The sequence below is a fragment of the Liolophura sinensis genome, chromosome 9, assembly GCF_032854445.1.
Source record: "Liolophura sinensis isolate JHLJ2023 chromosome 9, CUHK_Ljap_v2, whole genome shotgun sequence".
NCBI classification, from domain to species: domain Eukaryota; kingdom Metazoa; phylum Mollusca; class Polyplacophora; order Chitonida; family Chitonidae; genus Liolophura; species Liolophura sinensis.
The window spans coordinates 8,951,273-8,977,602 of NC_088303.1; the positions used below are offsets into that span (position 1 = coordinate 8,951,273).

At 40.3% G+C, this 26,330-nt stretch overlaps 1 protein-coding gene across 2 annotated transcripts; it reads left to right on the forward strand.

The window, feature by feature from the left end:
* The first annotated feature begins 836 nt into the window (after window positions 1-836).
* On the forward strand, window positions 837-26,005 carry LOC135475028 (filaggrin-2-like). Of its 2 annotated transcripts, XM_064754759.1 has the most exons (3): window positions 837-1,045; window positions 19,313-19,374; window positions 21,760-26,005. In XM_064754759.1, coding segments are annotated over exons 2-3 (3,681 nt in total). In that variant the 5' UTR covers window positions 837-1,045; window positions 19,313-19,372; the 3' UTR covers window positions 25,439-26,005. The 2 variants fall into 2 exon arrangements, with proteins under 2 accessions (XP_064610829.1, XP_064610830.1); XM_064754760.1 differs by lacking the exon at window positions 19,313-19,374.
* The last annotated feature ends 325 nt before the right edge of the window (window positions 26,006-26,330 follow it).

Consider the following 26,330-nt stretch of genomic DNA (forward strand, 5'->3'; position numbering starts at 1 on the left):
GGCAGCATGGGCTCGCCCTGCCAAAAGAAGACACAGCATATGTACACACAACTAATGACTCGTCGTCGTCATATAACTGTAACTGGAAAGATAGTTAAGTACGGTGTTAAAACCCAAGCAGACATATATACACATACCAGTAATATATATTTGGGAGAATTTGTGACGGTGTCAGGTTAAGTTGATTCTTTTTAACACTCATCTTTGATGTCATGTTTTGGTATATGCCATTGTATGCCCAGCTGGCTTGCTCTCTCCATTCGTTATTCCATACCTTATGTATAAGGTGTACATATAAGTGTCAGAATCGTTCGAACGCTAATTATACCTAATGTATATAACAAGGTACATAACTTCAATGCCTGGGACTGAAGATGGCCTTCAATGCCTGAGACAGGAGTACATTGGTTCCGCCGGAACCACCGGCGAAATCAGTATGAGAAAAACTGGTGTTTTGTTTTGATTCATAGTCAACGGTTAACAAATGATTTGTAACATGGGCCTTCCTGTCTGCTAACATGCACTGATTTTAATACTAGATTGATATATTTCGGATGCAGTCTCTTTACGATTTGTCGTTCGTTGATCCGTCTTAGCAAATATCTCAGCTCTCCAGAAGCGACCTATTTTCAGAGGCGGGATGTCCAAGAAAAGTAGTCCCGCGAATAATTCTCGCAGGCAGCTTGTCTTGGTGTTTTTAGCCTGCATTGAGTCCTCAAGATGCTTTAAATAATTGTTCCCTTTGTATGTACTGATCTCTTCTCCAACTTGGTGAAGATATATTACTTCAGCGATTGGTAAATGCGCATTATGGATACGCTAGATAGCAGAGTTCATTTCGCGCAAGGACAGCGTATCCAAGCAGATTTCCCGCTGCACCTTTTGTGGTCGCCATCTTGAATCGCTGCTGCAAGAAGGAATCGAGAAGAGACGATAGCAACGGACGATTAAGGCACTGCCAGCCGAACGTCGAGGAGCGTATGTGGATCCTCTAGTAGATGATTATCTCTCCTACCACCTAATGCCATAGTTTAACCCTCACAAGGTATATTAACGCCATTATTTATTTCAGTTTGGAACCGTATCGTGAGTCGATATTTTACTTACATACAAGTTACATGCTTTAGCTCCGCAAATTGCAGTTTCCTGTAATCGAATGGCTATTCGTTTACCCTTGGTCATATTTCTACAGGAAACACCGCACTACATGTATAAAAGTATGTCACATCATGCATTTTATGAAACGTTAGCTTAACTGTTGAGCTTTGCTGCAGTTAGTTAGATTTACTGTAATGTTTCGTATCATGGCGGTATGGCGGATAATTTCGGGGGAGACAACCCTGCACAGTCATACTGGATAAAGCTCATCGTACTCCCTATTACAGATTGCTGATATGTAATTGGTTTCAAATGTTTGTGCATTGATTGCAAACGGCTAATGCATAGACTGGGTTGCTATAAACCTAGTGACGTCAATTCATTAAAGAAAATCCTTTTCACAATGAACGTCGAAAAAGTTCGTTAACGACTGACAAAGGTATCAACCTTGTCTTCACAGCTGCCATACAAAATTTCAGCAACTTCCAAGTGTGTGGAATAAATTTTGAGTACATGTAATTATTTCATTACCAACAAGAAATTAACATTGAATAATAAATTTAGCTTTGTGAAGTTACGTCTTGTTCAGAAAATTTTGAGTTCTGACAGTTGCTCCTAAGGAAATAAACATGCATTGATCCTAAAAGTAAGTTACCAGGTTAATACACAGGTACACACAATGTTGCAGATATTAATCTGATTACTTAGTTCACTCCATCCAATCAGAATAATATAAACCCTAGTTGATAACGACGTAGTCAGTCAGAAGATTCAGTAAACTGAATCGACTTTTCAGGATTTGTGTGAGTTCAAGCAGTTTTGGATGAAACAAGGTTGGGACTCGCGCAAACTAGTGTGGCTGCTGGATAAAAATGCATCTTACATTATTTGGGTCTGTTGGTTCAGCTGCACCATTAGGCAATAACATAAAATAACATCTTGTCACTGCGCACGTTTGTGAGAGCCCCATCCTGTTGTTAACTCGCGAGACCCCTGAAATACCGTTTCAGCTTACAGAATACAGATATCAACCCAAAACCCTAACAGATCCGCTGGTATTAAATTTCTTGTTCAGCAGTGTATGACATGTAAAGATTGAAGCAATCTGTCAGATTCACAAGCATGGAGCATTTGTAGCTGGGTAGACGGGTTATGCTTGTCATTTCCAGGACAAATGAGTAGCAGGTTCAATCATGGTATAGGACAGAGAATTTGTGGTTTGCCCTGTTTCCAGTGTTCAGGGGCACTTGGGGCTGATAAGCTGTTTTTCAGTCCTTAACGTTTGGTGAAGACAACTTGCCTTACACCAGTATGGTGTGGCTATCTGTACAGAACACGCTGAAAAGATTGTAAGCATCTTGTCAAAGGTTGGTGGTTCGCCTCGGGTAATCTGTTCCCTACACTTATTAAACTGACCGACATTGGACAAGTGAAGACTTGTTGAGCAACAGTCGTGTAAAAAAAAAACAACTCCAAATATTGTTCAATCTTGACATTATACCATGCTGAGCAGAAAATATCAACAGCAGTCGATCTGTTCTTTAGGGTGTGTGTTAATATTTGTCTGTGACTTCTAGAATGTCTTAAAATTTTCTTTAAGAATTAAAAAATTAATGGTTCCTTAATTTAATTAGGGAAACAAAATTGAAGTTAAAGGTACCAGTGCACATTTACTGTATCACAGAAAAAAAAAAGTTCAGTGTATCCACAAGCCAAACATTTATATTCGATAAATTAAGTTTACATCGATTCTGCATACTTTAAAGTTTACTTTAATTTGCAGGACTTGCATTACGGTTGTCTATTAATTGATTTTCCAGGTGGCTAAAACTAGTGCCTTTGTTGAACATGCAAGATGAAGTCCTGCTCAAGACATTTTGATAACATTACTTTATCTCACATTGAATGGAAATACGCATATAGAAATGCATTAGAAATAAGGCTCTTGAGGAAAAGCACTTCACAATTCAGTGTCTGATAAAATATGAAATTTGTAATTCAGAAATGAGTGAGCTTGAATTTAAAATCAAACAGGACACTCAATGCCTAGTTGACAGCGTTGGATTGATTGAAGACAATAGAATTAGTAGACAACCAAGTGGTACGATTTCTGGTCTGGTGTAAGGACTGTGGTACCATACTTTCAGTGACTATGTTCTGGATGGGAACAGCCTGGCATGGGATTGTGTGGACAACTGACTTTAGTGACCGGTAACCTGATTGCTTACAAACGTAATGGAAATGCAGTGATTCTGAAGAATATGAAAATATAAAAAAAAATAGCTCCAACTGAAGGAAATACCATTCAAATACATTGGACTAAAGTTATCATACAAGATTTATAAATACTTTTCTATGCACTACTTGACTAAAAATAAGACCAAGTGAAACTGTTTCCTAAGTAACATCGTGTGAAAGCAGCCTAAACTCATTTAAAGTACCTGTATATTGCATCTATTGGCTCTTCAAGGTCACTGCTTGCCTAATTGCATTGTAGTTCCTGCTAACAGACGTAGAATGGCTGACCACCTACATTAAATTAAACATTTAATTTTTAAAACTGGTTCAAGTCTCATATAGGGCTTAGCACTGAAACGAGTCATATCCACATGTAAGTACACCATCACCTGAAGTAATTAAGATTTATCTCATGAATTTCTATACACACAGACAAGTCACACACCAGCCAGGTAAAAAATCTCAAGCCCACTTGCCCACAGAGTTTTAAGACGGTATGAATGGTCAAAAAGTGTCCTAGGCTAAATATGTGATGCGAGGAAATGAACTGTCAGCTTACTGGTACCAAAGAATAAATTCTAAATATATGTACACTTATTACAATGTTCAGTATTTTTAATCCCGTTCTCACTTTACTGAAAAACTTGTTAGGTATGACGTACAATCCCAAGCATACATATTTTAAATCAAAAGTAACTTAGTCAAAGGCCAGTACTTAACAGATTGATTTCATACTGATACAAACTGTTAGAGAATGAATCAGTATATGAAACCAGTGTAAAAGGTTCCTATGTAAAATTTGAAGGGTCATCACAATCACATTTCAGATAATTTTAAATTATATATTTTATTTACTGGTCCGTGTTAAATCAATACAATGCTGTAGAAACAGTTCAAGAGGGCAATCCCATGAAAAAGTTATTAGGCTGTCAAGAAAAGCAGGAGACACATTTTGTACAGAAGACATTACACTCACGCACAGTTGTATTTAACATGTACTTCACACCGAAAAACACAAAATAAAAGAATGTGCACTCGAAAATGGTCATAAAGCAGTTTTGATTCATATTGCAAGTAATTTCGTCAGAATGTCAGAATTGTCTCCATAAGATATGGGGATTTAAGGACACCAGTAATCTAATATGCATACTTTTCATCACTTACTGTTTTTGCTTGCAAAGCCACCCATGCTTTATCAACAGATAAGCAAACAGAGACGGCATCTGATGATTGTAAAGTGTATATAATTGTTGTGCTTGTTTCCTTAACTTCCGGACAACTTATCTTGATTGTGGCATGATCAGATCATTTTACAATTTTGATATTAAGTGTATTTACAGGAAAAAAAACCTTGCAGGTTCAGTCATGCAACACCTCACATCATCTTATCTGCAAAGGTACTTACAGCTGGTATATTTCTTGTATAGGTATGATAAAACCTATATGGGTCACATACTTGTGGTGGCTGCCTGTTCACAAACTTACCTGTTGGCTACATATAGAGATAATGTAATATTACAACTGTACACCAGAAACCGACTGTTATTTGATTGACAACATGTTGTAATTCTGACACTTATATCTTGCATAAAAATTAGCTCTTGCGTTCAAATTAAGTTGTACGACTTTTGCGTCAGTGTTAGAACATCTATACATGAAAGCCATGGAACCCCTATTTTCAGTATGAAGATTCTAAAAGGTATAGATTTTAGTACAATGTGTCATTCCACTTGTTGATGTTTAAGATTTATCTCTTGCAAACAGCCATGAATTAACTGATTTCTTTTTACTGAGATTTGAGTAAATCCTACCTCCATGGTAATTTTTGATTTGTTCTGTAAATATGTTTATATCCAAGTTTTTGAGTGTTGAATTTAACTCCCAACAGAAATAATATGGGTAGTGTCGGGAGAGGTTACAAAGTGCATGTGTCTTGTGCTACTTCATTACATGAAATAGTAATTTCAGCAAACGCCAAAACGAACACCAAAACCGTGATCTTAGTTCGGCTGGTTTCCTTATAGGAAAGATCTGTTAGACTCATCGCACAGTTTAATGTAATTGTATCCCAACATCTCATCACTTTCCCTCACAAATGTGACATCTGTGTCTCTTTAAGTTCAACATACAAAGTTGATAAGTTTTAAATAAGTTGAAGGACATGTAGGAATGACACGTTGACATGACATTTATTTTAACACTGAAATAAGGCATTTATGGAGAATTCTATGCAATGCATGGGGCACAATATAACACATGATGGTAACTAAAGGTTAGCCTTCAGTGTCCTACTACAACAATGTTGAACACAGGAAAACGTGCTAGGAAGAAATTCTGCCGTCCAGAACAACGATACACCGTAAGAACACTTTATACGACTCAGTTGATGTATGATTATGCATTTGCTTTTTTATTATTATTATTATTATTATAATATAATATATATATATATATGCACTATAGTTAAACATTGCAACATTTCCGCCGAAATAACAAAAAGCGCGGTAAAATTGCAAAATTTGTACGAAAACATATTAGCTCAGTAGTTTTCATTTTAACATGTCAAACATTATCGTAATAATAGTATCAGTGTTCTTATTTTGGTGTGGAATATTTTGTTGGTTTATTAGATATTGAGGATATTGTATGTTAGAATAAATTATGCATGGTAATATTGTTACGTTTTCCATGTTAATACACCGTCTGGCAGCATGACACAAAGCTGCATCAGAGTCGCGGATAATGATGCACAACACAGTTTCAGCGGTAACATATTCGGACTTTATTCTGAGGATCCACTAATACACCGTGGCAAGCCAAAGCCATTGTAGAAGCGAACTATGTTGTTTATCAGACGGATCGCGCGCACATCGTCAACTTTCTGTTCCTATTTGTTTATGGGAAATGCGACCGCAATTTCGGACAGTGAGGTTAAGGTACATTGACAGACCTCAGTTTCCCGACAGCGTGATCAGCTACGATTTTTTCGTCACGAAGTGCCATGCACACTGGGTCTCAAGTGTTGGCAATTTGCAAGACCTTCAGAAACCCAAACTGGACAACCTTCCGTTGAAATTCTGCAGAGGAGCCAACGCACTTGGGATGTGATTATTCAAGGCTGTGACCCAGTTGCAAAGAAATGTGCTATAGGTCACCTCGGCAGTTTTACAGCCATTCATAACGACGAAAACAAAAACACAAACACGAAGAAATAACAGGCGCAAATTTGCATAGCTAATAAAACTTTCCACAAGATATCTGCCTTGCCGTCAGGGGGCTTCGTTTGTGAATGGCTCATTTAAAGATAAAAAATGTCCAAAAAAAACATGTAGAGGTAAATGTTAAAGAGTGGTATATCCAAAAGAACTTTGGTCTTGGGGGTTTGTAGTCGTGTAAAGCACAATAACACTGGGGAGGGGTCCATTTATGACACCATACATGTGCAGTATACCGTGAATTAAAAATGCCCGACCCAAATTCACGTCACTGTCTAGGCCTGTTAGAATCCATGTTAAAATAGATGGTTAAGTTGATAATGTATTAAGTTGAATTTTTCATTCACGTTTACCCCATAGGACATTGGGTAGCATTGCTACAAATTCGGGTGAAATTTAGCTGTCTGTATGTTACTGTAGGACTATCAAGGTAGCACGATGAAGTCAAAATTGGGATTGAGGAGACTGGTATCAGGAAACCGCCATGTTTATGCGCCATGTAACAAGTTGAGCTTGGCTGAAGGCTGACACACATTAAGTTTTGAAGACCTATTATACCATTACTCTGTGTCATCTTACTTTAAAATCGCGAGAAATTAAAATATCTCGCGTAACACACGTATTCTATAAAACGATCGAATTAGTAATTTTAATTTTCATCTGGGCGGACAGCTTGGACAGCCGAAGTCGCCATGTAAACGAGGCTCGTCTCTCAGCTTTCACAGTAAATTGCCACAACCAGTGACATAATACCTGACCTAGTTGTCAAACATCATTAACACTTTAAGGAAACTCGTGCTGACGGATTAATACGCTACCTACTCTGAAGAGCATGGATTTTCTATCAGCCCTGTGGAATTTTCACTCAGACCGTTTCATCTCCCATCTGGAATGAACTTCAAACAGCGACAAGGCACTTCGATTATTCGGATTTGACACGGTGATCTGATCGGTCACGCGACCTGGATAAAGACCTCGAGCGAGGGATGGCTGGTATTTCCGATTGTCAAAGTTAAGCCTAAGTGAACTCCGTTAGTAGACATATATTCTTGCTGGCATATTCCCATAAGCTTGGTATTTCTGACATAGGCGAGTCAGCAACTCCTCAGTCTTTTTCTTTCATAATTGTTGGATTCAGGCTTTAGAAGTTTTTAGAAAGTCATCAGCTAAACTGATGGGTATACCTTGTTAGTAATACGAATGTGCTAGCCACCTGCATTTTTGCGAGCGATGTTGATGCGGAGAAACCTTGTTCAGCATGTAATTTTCAGGTCTAAAAAACACAATTCTGGACGACCTGATATGTATTAGACCAATGAATGTTGGCGATGAACTCACAAGTGCAGATTAAATAATGTTTTTGATAAATTTCGAATTGTTCAAACTGTTGCAATTGGCAGACATATCCAGAGAGATGGATTTCTGTGATTCGCTGTTGTAATAGGGCATGGCTCTTATCTGGGCAGCATCTGACTATATAAGTCACTTAGGCCTATCGCTGTAATTTATTTTAAGAAAAACGACTTCAGTGTGTTCATGTAGTTTGGAATGAAGACTAACAGGGGTTGCAGGATTTCCGAATGCAAGATAACAGTTCCACAAATGTGTGTGTTAGACTACATACACGCGAGTACCTTGGAGAAGAAACACCAACAGTAGTATAATTTATGTGGTCATTTGAAGGCGTCATGCGATATTTGAACTTGTTGAAAACACTAGCAATATAAGCCTTAAGAAATTGATATTTCATATCCCGCATGCGTTAGGGGCGATGTTAGATGATACCGTATAGCGGTCTTGCATTTTAATAGCCCTATATGGATGGATATAGGCTCACTCGGGATTCCGCCCACCTTTTGTCTTCTGGTTTATTTTATGTTGATTCAAAACATCCGTCTCAATCTCCGCAGTAGACCTCAATTCGTGTACAAAAATGGTTGAAGGGTAGGCTTACACGCGAGTGTGAGCAGGACCTATATGCTCTGCAGAAACTAAATTAGCCAAGTAACCGCCACTGCTCACATTCATGTTCGCGTTACGTTCGTTAGATTGGTTTTTAACGTCGCATTTCAGAATTTTTCTCTTGTATACATTTTCTAACTGTGCATGAAAATCGTGACCATTATTTAAGCGACAATGAAGTCATGGTTGCCAAAAGGCTTGGTATGGAAGACTTGCACAGGGATGCATATGTGTTGTACCGTTCTGAAGAAGATTGTCTATACATACCCTTCACAGGAAGGTGCGAGGGTTTAACCAAGGGGCGACATGACCCTTCCGAAAGTGTTTCTATGACTTTGCCAAGCAATTACAACGCCTGCTTACTCTGCAGGAAAACGTGAAGATAAATTAAGGGTTATACAGACTTGTATTAAATATACCCTGTGAAGGTTTCCTGTAATATACATGTACTTGTCTTTTAAGTAGACCTGTTTCTATGGAATTGTGCTTAGTGAAGACATATTTCCGACATAGACCATGCCTTGAGTATTGTACATGTTTGGCTCTATATATGAATTAAGTACTCCATGATCTAAGTTTGTATATCTGTCTAATAATATAAGGCTTGTTTACCTGTTCATCAGAAATTTTTGTGATTTAGAAGTTAAGGAAGAGCGATGAAGTCCTCTTCCAAAACCGCCTACATGGAATTTTCATGGAATGTTTATTATCTGAAATCGTGTGCGCTGCTACTCTTAATGCATATACAAGAAGAGCTGGAATTAAACACTAAGGTAAATTGGCAAGAGGTCGGAGATCATCCGTAACATACGTGTGACCATACGAGAACTGTATCGCACTGTTGTCACGGTTCTGGTTTACTCTCTCTGGTGATTTTTTTTGTTATCTCATTGTTAAAAGGAAAGACAACAATGTGTCAAATGTATATATGCATCGATAAAGTATCCCCAAGAAAGCTGAGAAAGCATAACCATTAATTTTGTAATGCTGCACAGCCGAGATATCGCAGTCTAAAGTAAACAAAATCGCGAAGCTTTTTTTTTTCTTCAGTATAAACCAATCAGATGCGAGTCACACATACACACATGTATATATTTATTTGTATATATAACTATATGTATGTCGCTAGAGAGCGCCCTGTTCCGCGGAGCACGAGTTAAGCGACGCCGGTCTCCGGCTGCGTTAACATGGCGCATCCCATGGCCTCGTGAGAATTCCTGATTAAAGAGTTAAATATACACATCAGAAATGTAAGTCACCGTTTAGGTCTGTTTCCATCCCGCTACCAACACAACTTGGGTTATATTATTCCGATTTTCTTTTAATTTAAATGATGTTATAATGGTTGATATATCATACGCTATTGGATGGGGTTTTTTCTTGCACAGCATGTAAAACAGATGGACATCGTTATTTTTTAACATTGCAGCTTGTTATACACATTGATTTAGTGACAAATAGAACTATGGTAATCCTTTTTGTAATGGAGTAGGTTAAAGTTTCGGAATGTATATAGTAACGTAACGAACCTGATCTCAGAGGTTCGCGAACTTTTTAAGCTGGTGATTTTCCATCTGCTAGAAACGCGTTTTACAAGAATATTCTGTATATTCTTGTAAAGCGAAACCCAGAAGAAAGAAAACAACAGCGCTTTGGGTTCCTTGTCTGAAGTTATCGGAGTGTTCACTTCCTTCAGACCTCGACGCTGTTGCATCGCCAACATCAGTGTGCCAGGATTTAATACATGCACGATGCAAAGTGAATGAGGATTGAAAACTTAATTTTACTTCACGTGTAGCAAATCAGATCTGTTGTTACTCATTTTTCCAGTCATTACTCATACCTACTTTGTGACAGACAGTAGGCCTGCTGGTATTTATGCTAATTTTGCCTTCAGCGATTTGACAAGGTCAACGTTAAGCCACAGATAACAATAAATGGCCTTGCACCCCCGATAACATATACGTAAAAACCAGTAGGCCCTATTACTAAAATATTATTGCGGTATCACGTTGTTCGTGGTCGGCAGTGTTGGCCAGGGTGTGGCCAGTGTTGCCAAGCGTTTCACTGCTGACAACAGCCAAGATAAATTAGGCCTACATTCCAGGTCAATAATCGCAACGCCATTTCACAAAACTATGTATAACACAAACCACCAAAGAAATAAGAAAGTACGAAGATAGGGCGGAATCATGTAATGAGAACCAGTCAACGGGTTTTCAAAGATGTTGCATGGTATGTTCTAGGGGACTGAGTGAAATCAGTATTCAAATCTCAACCATGCAAGAATATCAGTTGTCGATAACAATATGTATCTCAGTTGTGCTTTGATTGCATGTGTTCATACATCCAACGTGGCGATATAATTCAACACGGTGAATAGGAGACCCCTAGCCTAGGGTTAAGTGGAATTAGACACAATCACGAAGCCTTCTGTATCAAAAAACGTGAATATGTTAAAAAGTTAATTTTGTTTTCATTTTAATGTTAACTGTATTGTCAGTTTGTAGCTTTACCCTAAAACACGTGTGCTCTCGGTAATTGCCGTAGGCACTCGTAGTTTTAAGTAGCATGTAGATATCCCCCGTCGTTACGCTGATTGTAACCAGGGCTTTCAATTTTTTTCAAAATTAAGACCTATGGTTTGGAAATGTGTTACATAGATTTTGCGTAAGCCAAGTGAGCCCTCTAGACGGTGTATTACCCACATATGATTCGAATGATCATAAGAACGACAGGAATGAGTTATGCAACCATAGACATACACAACACTGTATACGGCAATCCAAACTTATGTAAGATTGTCGCTGTGTTATTAAGTAAAATATTGTTCAACAAAATACAACCGTTGTAAGGATAAATGTGTTTAATGTTCTCCACATCGTGTGAACTGAGAAAAAGAGAAAAATTAAGCAGTAAAAGTCATTAGAAGAGGGTAATTTTTTTTTTCTTCGACAACTTTTGGCGTTCGTTCGATGAATGCCAGACGTATGACTTCGTAATGCCCAGTCTTTCCGGAATATTGAACAAATAAGTGAGGCACGATATGTTCGTAAAGTAGGGTCTTTTGGTTACAAATGATATACTGTAGGCCGTATAAAGGCCTGTATTTGAGACATGTATAGTGTAAGTGATAAATGGGCCGTCAATCGGTTTATGGATGAGTTGTGGTCAGGGCGCACGTGTTTTAAACCGTCTGAAGTGAGGTGAGAATTACATTTCTAAATACCTAGGTTACTGAAAGACAACCCTTCAGTGTAAAGGAATATCATAACTCTTGCGGCATTTTATGTCCGATAAGGCGAGTTATGCCATGCCAGAATCCATAGATATGGCTAGTATGTTCTCCATTTTCACGACTCGGAACAACTGTTTACTCATTACGCGGTCCATACAACACTCTGCAAGGGACTTCGGCCCAAGTGCCAAACGCACCTAAAATACTTATTAGTATGACGTTTACATTCCTAATCACGAATGTGTGTAATGATATCCGTTATTAATGAGTTTGTCATTATGAACATTTTCACTGCAGTAGCACTTCAAACGATCTACCCGGAAAGTCCACAGACAATGGTGTGCAACGGATACCGAAACCGTTACAAATTTTTGAAATGCAACGCGCAGTACTTGAATGCCAAGGCTAATTTTTCTTCAAGTACCATGAAATTATTATGTACCAGACTACCAGTCCTAGCAGACGGGGGTTCAAATCCAGTGTACTCATTACTATTCTTACTTTCTTGTTTTTGGCTAATAATATTTAACAGTCTCAGGTTCAAAGCCTACTTCCAGTGCTGAAATAGCTCACAAACCAAGTATAGTTGCCTCTTATCATAATCCAGAGTAACAAATGATATGGGTAGTACCGGGAAAGCTGGGGCATTTTAATCTTGTAATCTTCCTGTAACTGAACGAAGCGGGGTGGTGAACACGTCAGATTTACCAAATTCATTTCGGATTTAAGTATGGACACTTTGTTTCATTTGTGGGAGGTTGTCACGCCGGGTATTGCTAAAATAGTTTTGTTTCGTTAAAAATACCAGATTTGGTTTCAACAAGGTACATGCAATTCACTCGTTCAGTGAGTTCATTGTCTCATATGGCTTGGATCTGTTTTTTCTCCGTATTAGAAAAAATCTGGGGTCTTTTCAGAAGAGCACAGAACTAATTGATTTGAAAGGTCTGTGGTGGAGAAAGTGAAAAGTTTTAAGAAGTGGATGCTAAAAGCCGTGTACATATGTACATGCGGCTTGGAAGCCGTATAACTGCATGCAGTTCTAGTTATATTTTATTCCTGCATAAACTGTGATTCCGCTGGTGCACTAAGCATCCCCGAGGCCTGGTCCCTTCGCGTTGTTTTAATGTGATTGTAGGTTAAATGTGATGACAACACAACATTTTGAGTAATTCTAGACCAGTGACGTCTAATGAATTGCAATTAAATCACTACATATTTTTTACCTAATACTGCGTAAACCATGGTGCTAGGGGCGTGTAAATTTCTGTTACATGAACACTTAAGCCCCGTCCAGACTATCCAACATCGCTCGACTGTCCTTGACTCAACAAGAGTCAACGTAAAGTTGAGGGAACAAGTTGAGATGTGTTGAGTAGTCTGGACGGGTTCCTCAGCTTCGTTCAACAACACTCAACTCTATCCAACACGGTTGAATCGGAAATGTGCATGTGTATTTTTTGTCAAAAAGTTGAGTGAAAGTAGCCAGTCAGCGGGCGTGTAGAAATAACGTGACTGTCTTAATACACGTGACCTGGGCGAAATGGCGGCACCAAAGGCGAAAGAGAGGAACTGATCTCAGAATGAGACGGTTTCGTTGATACAAGAGTTTGAAAAATCTACTCTCTAGAACATACAACACTCTCTCTAAAGATTACAAAGACAGGAACAAAAGAAAATCTTTATGTCTCATGCACTGGAGAGAAAGATGAAACTCCCTCCCTATTTATCAAAAATGTGAAAAAACACAGCTCAACACAAGACAACAATGTTGACCTGTCTGGTTTGTAGTGTGGACAAGACACTCGACTTACCTCAACAGCATTCAACTTGCTGTCGAGTCAACAAAAGTTAAACAACGTTGGATGGTCTGGACGGGGCTTTAGGGTAAAACCCGCACTGAGGGGAATTGACAAGAGGCCGTATTTAACCGATTACGTGTGATCATTTGCCAACTGTCACACTCTCGTCACTGCTCTGGTCTTACTCTCTATGCTGTACTTCTTAAATTATGTTTATATATAACGCAGAAATCACAGACCAATCACATTTCTGACGGCACGTATTATTACCTATGTATTGCTAGAAAAAGTGTATAGAGTTAGATGAAGGACCCTGTTTTGTATAGTTGACACTTTTGTCAGGAAGTTCTCCATTCTATAAGTCATCTCGTGGGTTCAGTTGGTGCATACATTTCGAGGTGTGCGTGCGCTCTCAAGGCGTCCCCCAATGGTATACGGTGAAACCAGTGTGACTAAAGCCACACAAGCTACACTCGTGCTTGCTATACTTTGAACAACTGTGTACATTTACGTCAATAACGGCCATCATCTACGAGAGAATTGTTTTGCAATGTACTACACATCCATGAAGCAGTTCTCGGACGCCGGCATTCTCAACAGGACTACTAACAATAGACGAGATCGACCATAATATATGATTGCTGTATTGTACGAGTAGTGGATTAAATCGTAAATAGTTTTTTAAGCACAACCCAGTAATGCTTTCCATAAGTAATTCTGAAGGACAGATAAAAGGGCGCAAGGTTATTCTACAGCCAACAAGGCACCATCTTGTTATTTAGGCGTAACGAGTATTTCCAAAGGACTTAGTGTTGCCACGTTCACTTCGCTCAATTTGTGTTGACATGAATCGAACGAAAAGAGGGCAAACTTAATTTCAGATTATTGGTAGAATTTCTCAAAGCACACTGACCTAACCCGGCTTATGAAATGGAGATACATGTAGCCCTTTTTTCTTTGGACTGATGAAATTCGGCAAAGTTTATTCGACAGCGAAATATGTGAATGCGGCTTAACACAGTATAACGCACACTACCACAGACAGCAACGCACATAGTTCCACGAGTGAAGCCGACCTGCACTACCGTACCAAGCTGCTAGGTCAGCATCACGCACTCCTGTCATGATCCCAGAGGAGCTCTTTGTTCTACCTTTAATCTTGAGTATTAAATAAAAACTTCACCTTGTAGATTAATGCATCGATGATGGATAAATCCTGTCTGCGTACATGTTTATATGTTTTTTTCCCGATCAACTAGTAGAGTAAACCCACGATGTTTTGACGAAACGTCTTCGCTTCGGTATGCTTCCGCCATGTTTGGACTCTAAATTTTTACGCAATACTAGTAATCTATTTCATGTCACGTGATGTCGTGAAAACCCCGGTCTTTGCATCAAGTAGTTTTGTTTACTGAGCTTCAACCTTTGGCCAAGCTTCACACGCAGCAGATTTACCGAAGAAATGTCAGAAGAGCCAGGTGTCCACGGGAACTGCATGAATTGCGGCTGTCATTTTGCCACAGCATGGGGACATGTTCAAAGAGTGACTTTGCAACGACTTGTCAACAAATCAGAAGAACTGAAGGATGTTAGAAGTAATTTATTTTTAGCCTTTGTGGTCGGGGTGAACTGAATATGCATGAAGCTCTGTGTGAAGCGCTGGCTATTGATAGCTTGACAGCTTATCCCCGGGTCACATGACGGCGAGTACGGCAGCCAATATGGCGACCAGTCCATGAAAAGTGGAAGCAACTTGTGCGCCGATATCGTTTGATTTTGGCGTACGTATGGGAGTAGGGACCGTGCATGTTTGTTTTGAAACACCTCTACGTGTTAACTTCACAGAAACCAGTTTTACGTAGGTTAGGACAAAAAAAACATCTTTAAAAACCTAATGTTCTGTAATCGAAAATCACAGAACATGTTTGACAACCAGGATGATACCAGAAGTCAGTGTGAATCTGTCTGCCGGACACGTCAGTGCATCGTTAGATCAGTTGAGCCACATTTGTGCGGCTATAACGCACAAGACAAATTATTGACCTGCTTCGTGCGAGAGAGAAAAAAAAAATGACCCAAGCGCTATGATGTTGGTATATGTGTACGACGCAAATTTCGAAGTGTCTTCTTGAGCGGCAGACCTTAAAAATCACCATTGGGGAACATATTTACCACCTAAACAGGTTCCATGCAATATTAAAAAAAGACATTTTCTACTGTAACGCTAAGGTGCTTGAATACTGCCTCTTTGCATTACGGGTACAACTATACAGAAACGCTGCCGTGTTACAAGAAAGAAGAAAACAGTATGTTACGTGAAGCGAGCATTCGCATTGTTTTGGTGGTTATTAAAGCAGGTCAAAGCTTTCAGTTCCTCTACATACTATATACGAGGGTTACCATTCATGGAATGTCTTGTTGAACTTTGTTTTGGTCTTGTGATCATGAACCTGGAAATCCCATTATTTGTTGACGGCTGGTATACAAATCTCAGTTTAGGCGCCAAGATTTCTCCATGGAATTGCTGGAGTTTGTGATCAGTAACATGTATGTGAAACTCATACAGAAACCATCGACAGTATACATAGGTATTGAGATGAATACTAATTGTTGTGGCGCTTGAGCCTTCTCATTTATCATATAGGCCTACCTATCTGTCTATACCGTCCTGTACAAGCCATCAGATGCAAGGTTTTGTATCAGATGATGACGCCAGCAAGCGTTCTGGGACTACTTTGAACTCCTTGCTTGCGCCCTCTACTGGACAAACCCTTGAATTATATTTGGGATGTGCAATGATGACAAATATACGAGATATAAAAGAGAGCTGCAGTAATTGTATCTTTTATTCAAGTTCAATGATGTTCCAGTTTTACATTTGATATGTTCGTCATCTTGCTCTTTCTGGAGATCGCGTGTGACGCACTGTGAATGAAAATGTGATATTTGTTAAACGCTGGTTATTTGTCAGGCATCATGGAGTGGAAGACTTCGGATTATTTTCCAGTGAGTTTGTGTGTGTGTTTTAATATCAGCATTCGTTTTCCGTTGCCCAATTTATTACGAACTATGCGAGTTTACGAATGAGGTGATCAGGCACTTCGACGCCATGGTTGAACTTGTACAGCTTGTAAGTTTGTTCTGTTGTTCTCGTTCATTTCGTTGAATAAAGAGGTAAGCCCCTATATGATAGATAGATCATCACGACTGTGCGTGCACCTCGAAGTTAAACATACATCGTCGCAGATCATGTACTGTCGGGATACTCTTAAGTTGTTAAGCGATGAATAGAAGATTAGCTATCTTTAAATTACCCAAAGGTGGTGAAAGGAATTTATGCACCTTCGCCGGATGTAGAGGAAATTACAGACGTTCAAATGGTACACCGTACTTACATACTAGTACAGCGTTATACAAAGATGACATGCCTCCCTCGCGTCCGTATGAGAAGGATAGTTGCACTTTTGACATCGTTATTTAGGGCTAATGGTATCTTTACAGTCAATCATGCTGGACCCGAGCAGGAAGATTATGTCTGATGGGGTGTGCCTTTCACTTACGCACTCGACCATGCATGAAAATTTTGGTGCTGATATCAAACATGGCGTAAAAAGTTCGCGACACCGAAGGGTCCAGCTGATGGGTATATACCTTTACCGCGTATTGTAACATTTGATACAACCTAGCTTTGTCTGCTGACGATTTCAGTCAACGCCGCAATTTATTTTCTACAAAAATTTATAGCAAAGACATTCCTTGAAACTCCTTCAGTCTACAAATTTAGAGTATGTTTTAAATGAAAAGGAAGGAAGATATACAAAAAAAAGTGAGAAAACATTTTCGTTTTATTTTTTTATATTTCTTGATAACCCATGTATTTTATGCATATTTCCTGAAAACTGTTGGTACGTTCATAGACATTTTTATCCCCATTTTTTAAATCCTTTCATACATCAGGACACATCCAAAACTGCATGCATATTGATAAAAGCTGTATACCTCTTTTCAGCTTTTTTTTTAGATGAATTTTAGAGATGTAAACACAACAAATACACCTGTTATTGTAGGTGCAATCCCTGTATATAATATAACGGAATACAGACACGATTCGTACTTTCACAGTTTACATGCCAGCATGTCAACTTGCTTCTCGGTGCAATAAAACATCTTGATTTAGTGAAACATGTATGTAGTGAGTGTTTCACGTTCGATACCGCCAGGATAGCGCCACCTTACAGCATTAGAAAATATGCTGCCGCCTCATTAATTAACTGCTTGCTGTGATACATAAAAGGTAAAATGGGGTGTCGTATCTCGCGCAATGGCAATTCATTTCTAAGTTGACTAGACCAGTATTCTTTTGCAATGGGTGGGTAGGCCTACTACGTTACGAGTTTGCTCACTAAACGACGCAACAATATTTATATAAAGGTGAAATTACGAAATAATGTTCCGGCAATATGTGTCTAACGTCTAATATTTCAGTCAACAAGGTGGACAAGGTTATCGTTACACCTTCCACCTAAAAATTTTTAATACTGCCGCTAGACACCATAGCAGGAAACATTATTTCAATTCTGCAGCCCTCCTCAAAACGTTTAAAACGTGGGTAATTTAATAATTAAATACGAATAACTCCAGTCCAGTGAACACTTTCACACCGATACGACGTAGCGTTGGAAGATCCCAGCTAAGTTATTCTAAATTATGCACGACCTGCAACGTCATACACACTAGACAAAACCATTGTTTCTACACAAAAGGAGTACTAGTCTATATAGGCACTGATTTCATTCCGGACGAGTATCAAACTGATGGCAAATGCAGCTGTTTAAAATAATCTGTGAAGTGTTTTGAACGGGGCAACATTTGTTGGTAATGGTCTGCTTATAATCCTCGACAATGATGCATTTCTGACCATGAAGTGAACACTGCTGCAAAGTGTACATATCGTCTGCAACACACTGGGTATAGATGTACATGTTCGACCTGTATGTGACGTAATTGCCTTCACCGGAAATGAAATACAAAGTTGCAAATCGTCTGCCATATACTAATTGCATATGTCTAACCTTTCTGGCGTCACATTAGCTTTCGCCGAGAATGGTAGGAAATTAGCAACAGGGCCCGTTTTCAGGAATGTCTTGCTTATGAAGTATTTGACTTGTTGAGAGTTTTGTTGAGAAACACTCCATCCTGGACAGGCAAGAAAACTCCGACTTAAGCAATTCTTGGACTTGGGCAGTTTCGTGAAACCGGGCCCTGGTGTGTAATATCGATCCATTCATTTTTGTCAGCGAAAACAACATCCGACGAGCGTTTTGCACCCGCACCAAAGGGAGAAAAGCAGGATATATGTCATACGTAAACGGTCGAGAGCTATAGAACATTAGGATTTCCTTCAATGATAAAAGTGAAATCTCACTGGCTCAGTTAGATATCTGTTCTGATATGATGCCATGGCAGCAAAAACAAAACAAAAGGTGGTCGCACAGACAAGGGGTCCGTTAGATGAATATGTGTATACATGAAAGTGCATTACTTCTTCACGTTAATAGGCCTAACCTGATATTTCTTTGGTGAAAAATATTAAATTTCCGTTTTTGTCGCCCATATTTAAGTTTGATTTACATGATTATACGTACAATTAGGGCTGTGTAAAAAGAGAATGCCAGAAGTGTAAAGGACTGTATATGTATGGTGGAGATTTGTACATATTTTCTTGACAGTAAATAGCTCTAATATTTGTATATTTTCAGAGCAAACATTCCAGGATTCTTTAACACACATCCAAGATCTAGCATTTATATACATGCAGCATGTGAGTAGAAATTTCCATGCTGAATGCCACCAGTTTTTACTGTCTCTCTCTCCTTTCCTCTGCTTTCTTGTCCTACATCGTGAAAGTTGATATTTGCTTTTACCGCTACCTCTCTTTCCCTTAGTGTAAATGTTCCACGCACCTGCAGTATACATGTATATATACTAAAAGCGCAAATGGAGATTAACGATATAGACTCCCATGCCTTGCAACTTGCAGCTAAAATCATCGAGAAACTCGTAAGACTAATACTCCTAGAGCTCGTCAGATTCCATGCAATTAATGTATCCACTTGTGTGAAGAGAATTTCCCATGGGTTCTGCATGCAAGATTTCCCTCCCGTCCTAATGCTAGCCGCCGTCGTATAAGTGAAATATTCTTGAGTACGGCGTAAAACTAAATATTAAAAATAAATATTAAATGAATAGTATGATGATCATTAATTAACATTGTGTATGCAAGCAACAAAATTTACTTTAAGTGTTTTTATTTCGATTTTCGGTGAAATATACGGTAACGCTCTTAACTAAATTCGAGGAAATAAGTTGTACATTCACACGCTCATCGAATAGCCGTTTATTTCGGTGTGAAACTCATTTTTTAGCTCGCGTTACCAGAGGTATTGTCCGAGGTGGATCATACGCTGGCGGCGGCGGTGTCGGTGGCAAGTTTGGTTAAAGTCTTTTAAGAAATCATAGGGTTGCATTGGCCACCCATAGAACACAGATAGCCGATCATCGGTAGCGACTTGAGTACCCAAGACCAAGGGAGTCTTTTACCTCATAGCTCAACATTTTGTTCCGCTATTCACAGGGTTGCAATTGACTTCCATAGTACATGGATTGCCAAATGCAGTTCGCGATTTGCATACAAAAGACCCCTTTAGTAAATGTGTGCACTAACTCCCCATAGTGCCTCTTACCGCCACAATGATTTACAACTCCATAACACATGAAGTCACTGGTTTTCAATCCTTACGCATACGACAAACAGCGACAGTCGTGACAGTATAATCATTTTGCTCTTTCTTGTTGACTCAATGGCAAGGTCCGAGCACTCTATAATTACAGGATTATATCATTCTTCTTTTTTTGTAAGAGGCCAATATTTGAGTGTATCAAATGACTTGATCATTATTCTCATTCAGACGAGTACTAGTATTCTTTCATTGTTTTCTTTTCTGCAAGTCGGCATTGCTTATTGTGCTGTGTACCCTTATCTTTGGACGTTTTAAAATAAAAACTATGATGCGTGTGCAGTTGTGATTTCTGTTCACTCCTGTACGTAGTAGCTTATGCCATACCGCGATCGTCGGCGTCCAATAACAGGGAAAGCAATGTTCAACGAAGTGTTAGGGGTGGTATTCTAGGAAGTACTGCATGTACTGAGTTCAGGTAGAGCACAGTAGGAGCCCACATGAAGAGCGCGGTAACACCTGGAGGATGTTACATCGTTGATTAGCAGTGTGCACATTAAATGCCGTAAATTACAAATTTTATAACTTAAGTGTATTGTGTAACAGAATCGATGTTGAACGAAATCTTATGGGTGATATGTCAAAAAGTGCTGCTTGCGTTGAGCTGAAGTTTTACATACACACAAGGAATAATGGCAATTCGGCTGAAGTATATTGCATTCACGTGTCTCGTACAGGCGAGCTCTTCATTAGCCTTGCTAGGAAGTTTAAGTTTTGTGTTGTATACGGTTTTGTTTATATATGTTGTATGGCTTTGTTTAGAAAATTTCAGTTCAGAAATGATATGGTCAGTGTTAAAGAGTAGATGTCTAATCAGTTTGCTGAAATAAGCGTTGTGGTAAAGCTGTTCATGTTGTTTATATGAATGGGAATCCTGGTGATGTAACGGTAGAATGCTACACTTAAGACCGGTAGTGTTGTTTTTCATTTAGGTTACACATTCGGTTCCATATCCTGTTGATCTCCTTGGGTTTAAGGTCAGACACTTACTTGATCGTTGTATTTTTCACAGCACGTCCTAAAGGTTCACTTGATTCAAACGAACAGGAAAGGAGCCGTCAGATTTGTGCTCATTGGCAAAATAATTGTGGATTCTATTCTCTAATGCTCATGTTTGCTGTGTAAGGATGTTTTTCTTAAACCATATACGTTAATAATTTGTCATGTGAAGAAAACCTGCAGTTTTAGTTCAGTGTAAAGTTCGCATAGTTGTTTGGTAAAGTGGTTAATCAGCTATATTATTAATGGACATCATACACTTATAACCAGAGGCCTTTGCTGTAATTTAATTTAACACATACAGCATAGAACACTTATATTGAAACTGGTTTACAATTTTCATTTAACTAAGAATTTTTCGGCGGCCATATTGTCGTGCACAAGTTAACGTAGGTTTTCTTTCGTTGTAGGTCGAAGATGTCGGTCATCATACGCCTGCAAGGGTTACCATGGACAGCAAGCGCTGGAGACATACGTCAGTTTTTTGCCGGCCTGAATATTCCAGATGGAGGAGTACATATCGTTGGCGGAGAGCAAGGAGACGCCTTCATTGCATTTACATCTGACGAGGACGCTAGGCTAGCCATGCAACACAACAATCGGTACCTGCAAGAATCCCCAGTACACCTGTTTCTGAGCAGTAAAACGGAAATGCAGCATGTGATCTCTGAAGCTCGAGATGGACACACTGTTAAACCTGTTGCCCCCCCACGTCCGAATGTGCCAACTCCTGGGGGAAGACCGAACCTTCCAAGACACATGGAGGACTTTCCAAGGCAAGACATGGTCGAGAGAGGTCGAGATAACCAGAGACGTCCACCCAATATGCCTCCATTTGGTCCCCGAGGACCAAGAGATGAACTGCGATTCCCAACAGAGATTGGAGGACGCGGAATGAGAGGAGAAGCGCGTTCACCACAAGATATTCCCCCGGTAAATTTGAGAGGAAACCGGGATGATCCACGGCATCCTCTGGACCCACCTGTAGGCCCACGTGGCAGTAGAGACAATGCTCGTCTGTCCCCTAATGTTTTATCCTCTGGACCCAGGGGTCAAAGGGACGATTACAGGCAAAATTTCACCCCTACTCACCGAGAATTCATAGAAGAACCAAGGCAGGGCGGTCCTCCTCCAAGACGACCAACAGACCCTCATTTCCGAGATTCCCAAGTTCCCGATGACAGGATGGAACCACAGCCGGGACTACCAATGTATAGAGATGGACATCGACCACAGTCTGATTTCCCAGGACCCAGCTCAAGACCCTTCAGAGACGAGCACCGACAAGGCCATGATAGACATCGCCCGGGTGATCAGAGAGAGCTGAGGCAACCCGTGATTGACAGACATCCTACTGATTCGCCATATCCCATACCCGAAGGTCAAAGGGACAGTCAAAGACGCCCCCCTGGTCAACCCAGATTTGATCCCAATGCTCCAGATCAGCGATTCGATCCCAATCGCCCTAATCAAAGATTAGACCCCAATGCACCTGGTCCAAGATACGACCCAAATTTGCCAAGATTCAGAGATTTCAGAGAAGAAGGACGCCTGGGGCCACCTATTCCAGCTGATGGTGCAAGAGATCTACGAGGTGAAGGCCCAAGGGAAATGCAGAGTGATCCTTCAAGAGAACTGCGCATTGAATACCAGGGTGACAGACGTGGACCAGATGGTCAACTTCCTAGAGGAATGAGGGAATCTGACCGACGTATGACTCAAGGCTCTGGGACCAGAGAGGGAAGAAACCTACCACCACCCGGCGTAAGGCCAGGAAGTGATCCCTCCGAACTACATGTCCTAAATCGCCGTGGCTACAGGGATGAGGAACATTTTCATTCAGACAGAAATTCATCTGAACCACCGCCGCATCTTAGCAGTTTGCGAGGTGGTCAGAGACCACCACTGGATGCACCAGAACAAGTTCCACATGATTACAGAGATCAGGACAGACGTGGCAATCCGCCTCCACGGCTGTTTGGTGAAGACGGAAGACCTCTTCCAGATAGACGTCGTCCTGATATGCAGGGGCCTGGACAAAGACCTCAAGCTCCACGTGATAGAGTACCTCCTGGGCGCACGAGTCAGGCTGGAGGTTTTCCTCAAGATCATGATGCCAGAATTCCACATCGTTATGACGAACGTCCAGAGCGGCAGTTTGCGGAGTATGCTGAGTCATACGCTGAGAAAGACAGGCAGTTTGACGATGGACAGCCTTACAATGATGTATATGGAGTAGACCAAGGCAGGCCGCTTCTCGACTGGGATGGCAGACCGCCTGTCAATAGTTCTTTGTCTCCACAAGTAGGTTCTCTTTCAGACCGTTCTCGGGATCGACCAAGAGATCAGAGTGGACAAAGGCCATATGAACAAACGGATAGTAGTCGTTTTCCTCCCAGACCAAGTGGTAGAACTTTGCTTCCCGATCCTGATGTTCCTCGTATGGGCCCTGTTGTATTTGAAGAACGCCAAGATGATCACTTCCATAGCAGTATGGAATCGAGGGATGGATATGACGCACGCCACGGAGAAGGCCATTTTGATGCTGGGTATGAAGATGCATATCCTGGGCAAGCAGAAATGACTGACCATCACAGAAATCATCGTGAGCCCTATCCTCCGAGGGGCAGACCTCCAGGGCCACCACCAGGCCGCCACATGCCACCACGTCCAGCAAAGTCACCGATAAATCCTCAGGAAATGTTTGTGCAAGTGACAAATCTACCGCTCAGTGTGACATACAGCAGTCTCCGAAGATTTTTCGAACGGTCCATGATTCCTCGAGATGGTGTCAAATTGTTGAATGATAATCAGGGTAATAGGATTGGTTCAGGATATCTCAAGTTTGTGAATTCAATAGGCCTGGAGAATGCTTTAATAATGAATGGGAAATTTATGGAAGGCCGCCCAGTTGGTGTAACGCGGTGTTCGCAAGAGGAATTTGACGGTGCTACTGATTCATACACGCCTCTGAGTAGGGCTTTGTCACCTAAACGCCAGTTTTCTGACCGAGGTTACCCCGACGGTGAGGTTCCGTCTCCAAAGCGCAAGCGTTCGGAATCTCCAAGCGGAAGGAGATCTGGACAATCGAGAAAAAGCCGTAATATTGCCCTTATGCGAGATGTTCCTTACCGCGCCACTCCTCAAGATTTAAAGCTCTTCTTCAATCAGCTTGAAATTGTGGAGAACGGAATCTTGTTCGACAGAGACAGCTCTGGAAAACCGAATGGGATTGCCTTTGTAGAATTCAAGAACTCAAAGGACTTCAACTTAGCTCTTCAACGCAATCACAGTAGGTTCATGAACCGATCAGTTATTATCTCTGTTGGGGATGTGAAGGATTACGAGCGAGCTTTGGACAAGAAAAGACGCTCTGGTGGAAGTAACGGCACAAGGATGGTTAATGCAGAAAGTGGAGAAAATAAAACTTCAAAAACTGAAAAATCCACTGACAAAGAAGAAGCTACTACCCCTAAAAAAGAGTCTCCACAAAAGACAGTTACTACCTCTTCTGTCAACATTTCGTGCTTCTGTGTTCGACTTAAAGGCTTGCCTCCAACAGTAACCAAGAAAAATGTTGAGGACTTCTTTAAGGGATTGGATATTGCCCCGAAGGGCTACTTTCCTGTATCAAGGAAAGATGGCTCCTGTACAGGTGATGCGTTCGTTGAGTTTGTTTCCCCCAAAGAGTGTCAGAAAGCATGTGCTAAAGATCAGGAGTTAATGGGAAATCGGACAATATCGGTTCAACCAGTTTCCAAAGCAGCCATGACAAAGGATCTCCAGGAGTTGCGGAAAAAGGCGGCGGAAGAAAGTCCGGTGCCAGTTCAACCTCAAAGGCCACCGCCCCTATACTTCATGCTAGGTGCTCAGAATTTGCCATTTTCCGTGTCAATCGGCGAGATTCTGAATTTCTTCCGGGGCTATAATCCAGTGCCGGAGTCCATTCGGCTTCACTACACAAACGAAGGGCGACCAACGGGGGATGCTGTGATCGGCTTTATGACCGAATCTGAGTGTCACAGAGCACTGCGTGACTTGAACGCAAGAATGCTTGGAAGAAGAAACATTAGGTTATATTTAGCCTAATCTATTGTGGACGCAAGTAATTTAAGTGTAAAAATTATGCAACGTGGCTTATCCTTCATTTCTGTTGATTTTCTGGACAGTGTGGGACATGTAAAAGTTTTAAGACATTGACAAAAAAGCATTTTTATCAGAAAAAAGTGACGGTTTCAAACATGTACTGTTTTGAAACTGTTTACACAGTTCTCAGTATTTGTGTGTGGCATTTTAGTTTGCCTGTGTTTATAATTAATTGTTATATGCTTGTTATCTACAACTTGTAGACGTTCAAAGACAATTGAAATGTGCTAAATTCCATGCAGAAATGCACTACTTTACTAAACAATGTTTTACCAATCTGCTTTGGCGCAAATGCCAGTCATGTTATGTATGACTTTAAATACCTTGTAAATAATGCTGCAAGTGGTTTTAGTGTTTCTAATTGTGGAAGGTATAGTTTACATTTTCATATTGTTATAACACGTGGTATAAACACAAGTTTATGTCACCAGTCTATTAATGATGTATAGCTGTGTCTTTTCCCATGTGAACGTTAAGTGAAATCAAATACAATTCATTGTTCAGTACAGATATGACATTTTCCGTTTAAGTCTGTTATTTCCCAGTTGATATTTGCGTGGATGACGGCATCAATTTATTTATTTATTTATTTGATCGGTGTTTTACGCCATACTCAAGAATATTTCACTTATACGACGACGGCAGCATAATAGTGGCAGAAAACCTGATAGAGCCTGGGGGAAACCCACGGACGTTCGGAGGTTACTGACAGACCTTCCCAAGTACGACCATAAATGAAGCCAGCTTGAGCTAGACGAACCCCCGCATGGATATAGGAACACCTTGGCCACTGGAGATTTTAGCTTTGTACCTAACATCGCTGGATTTAATGGTG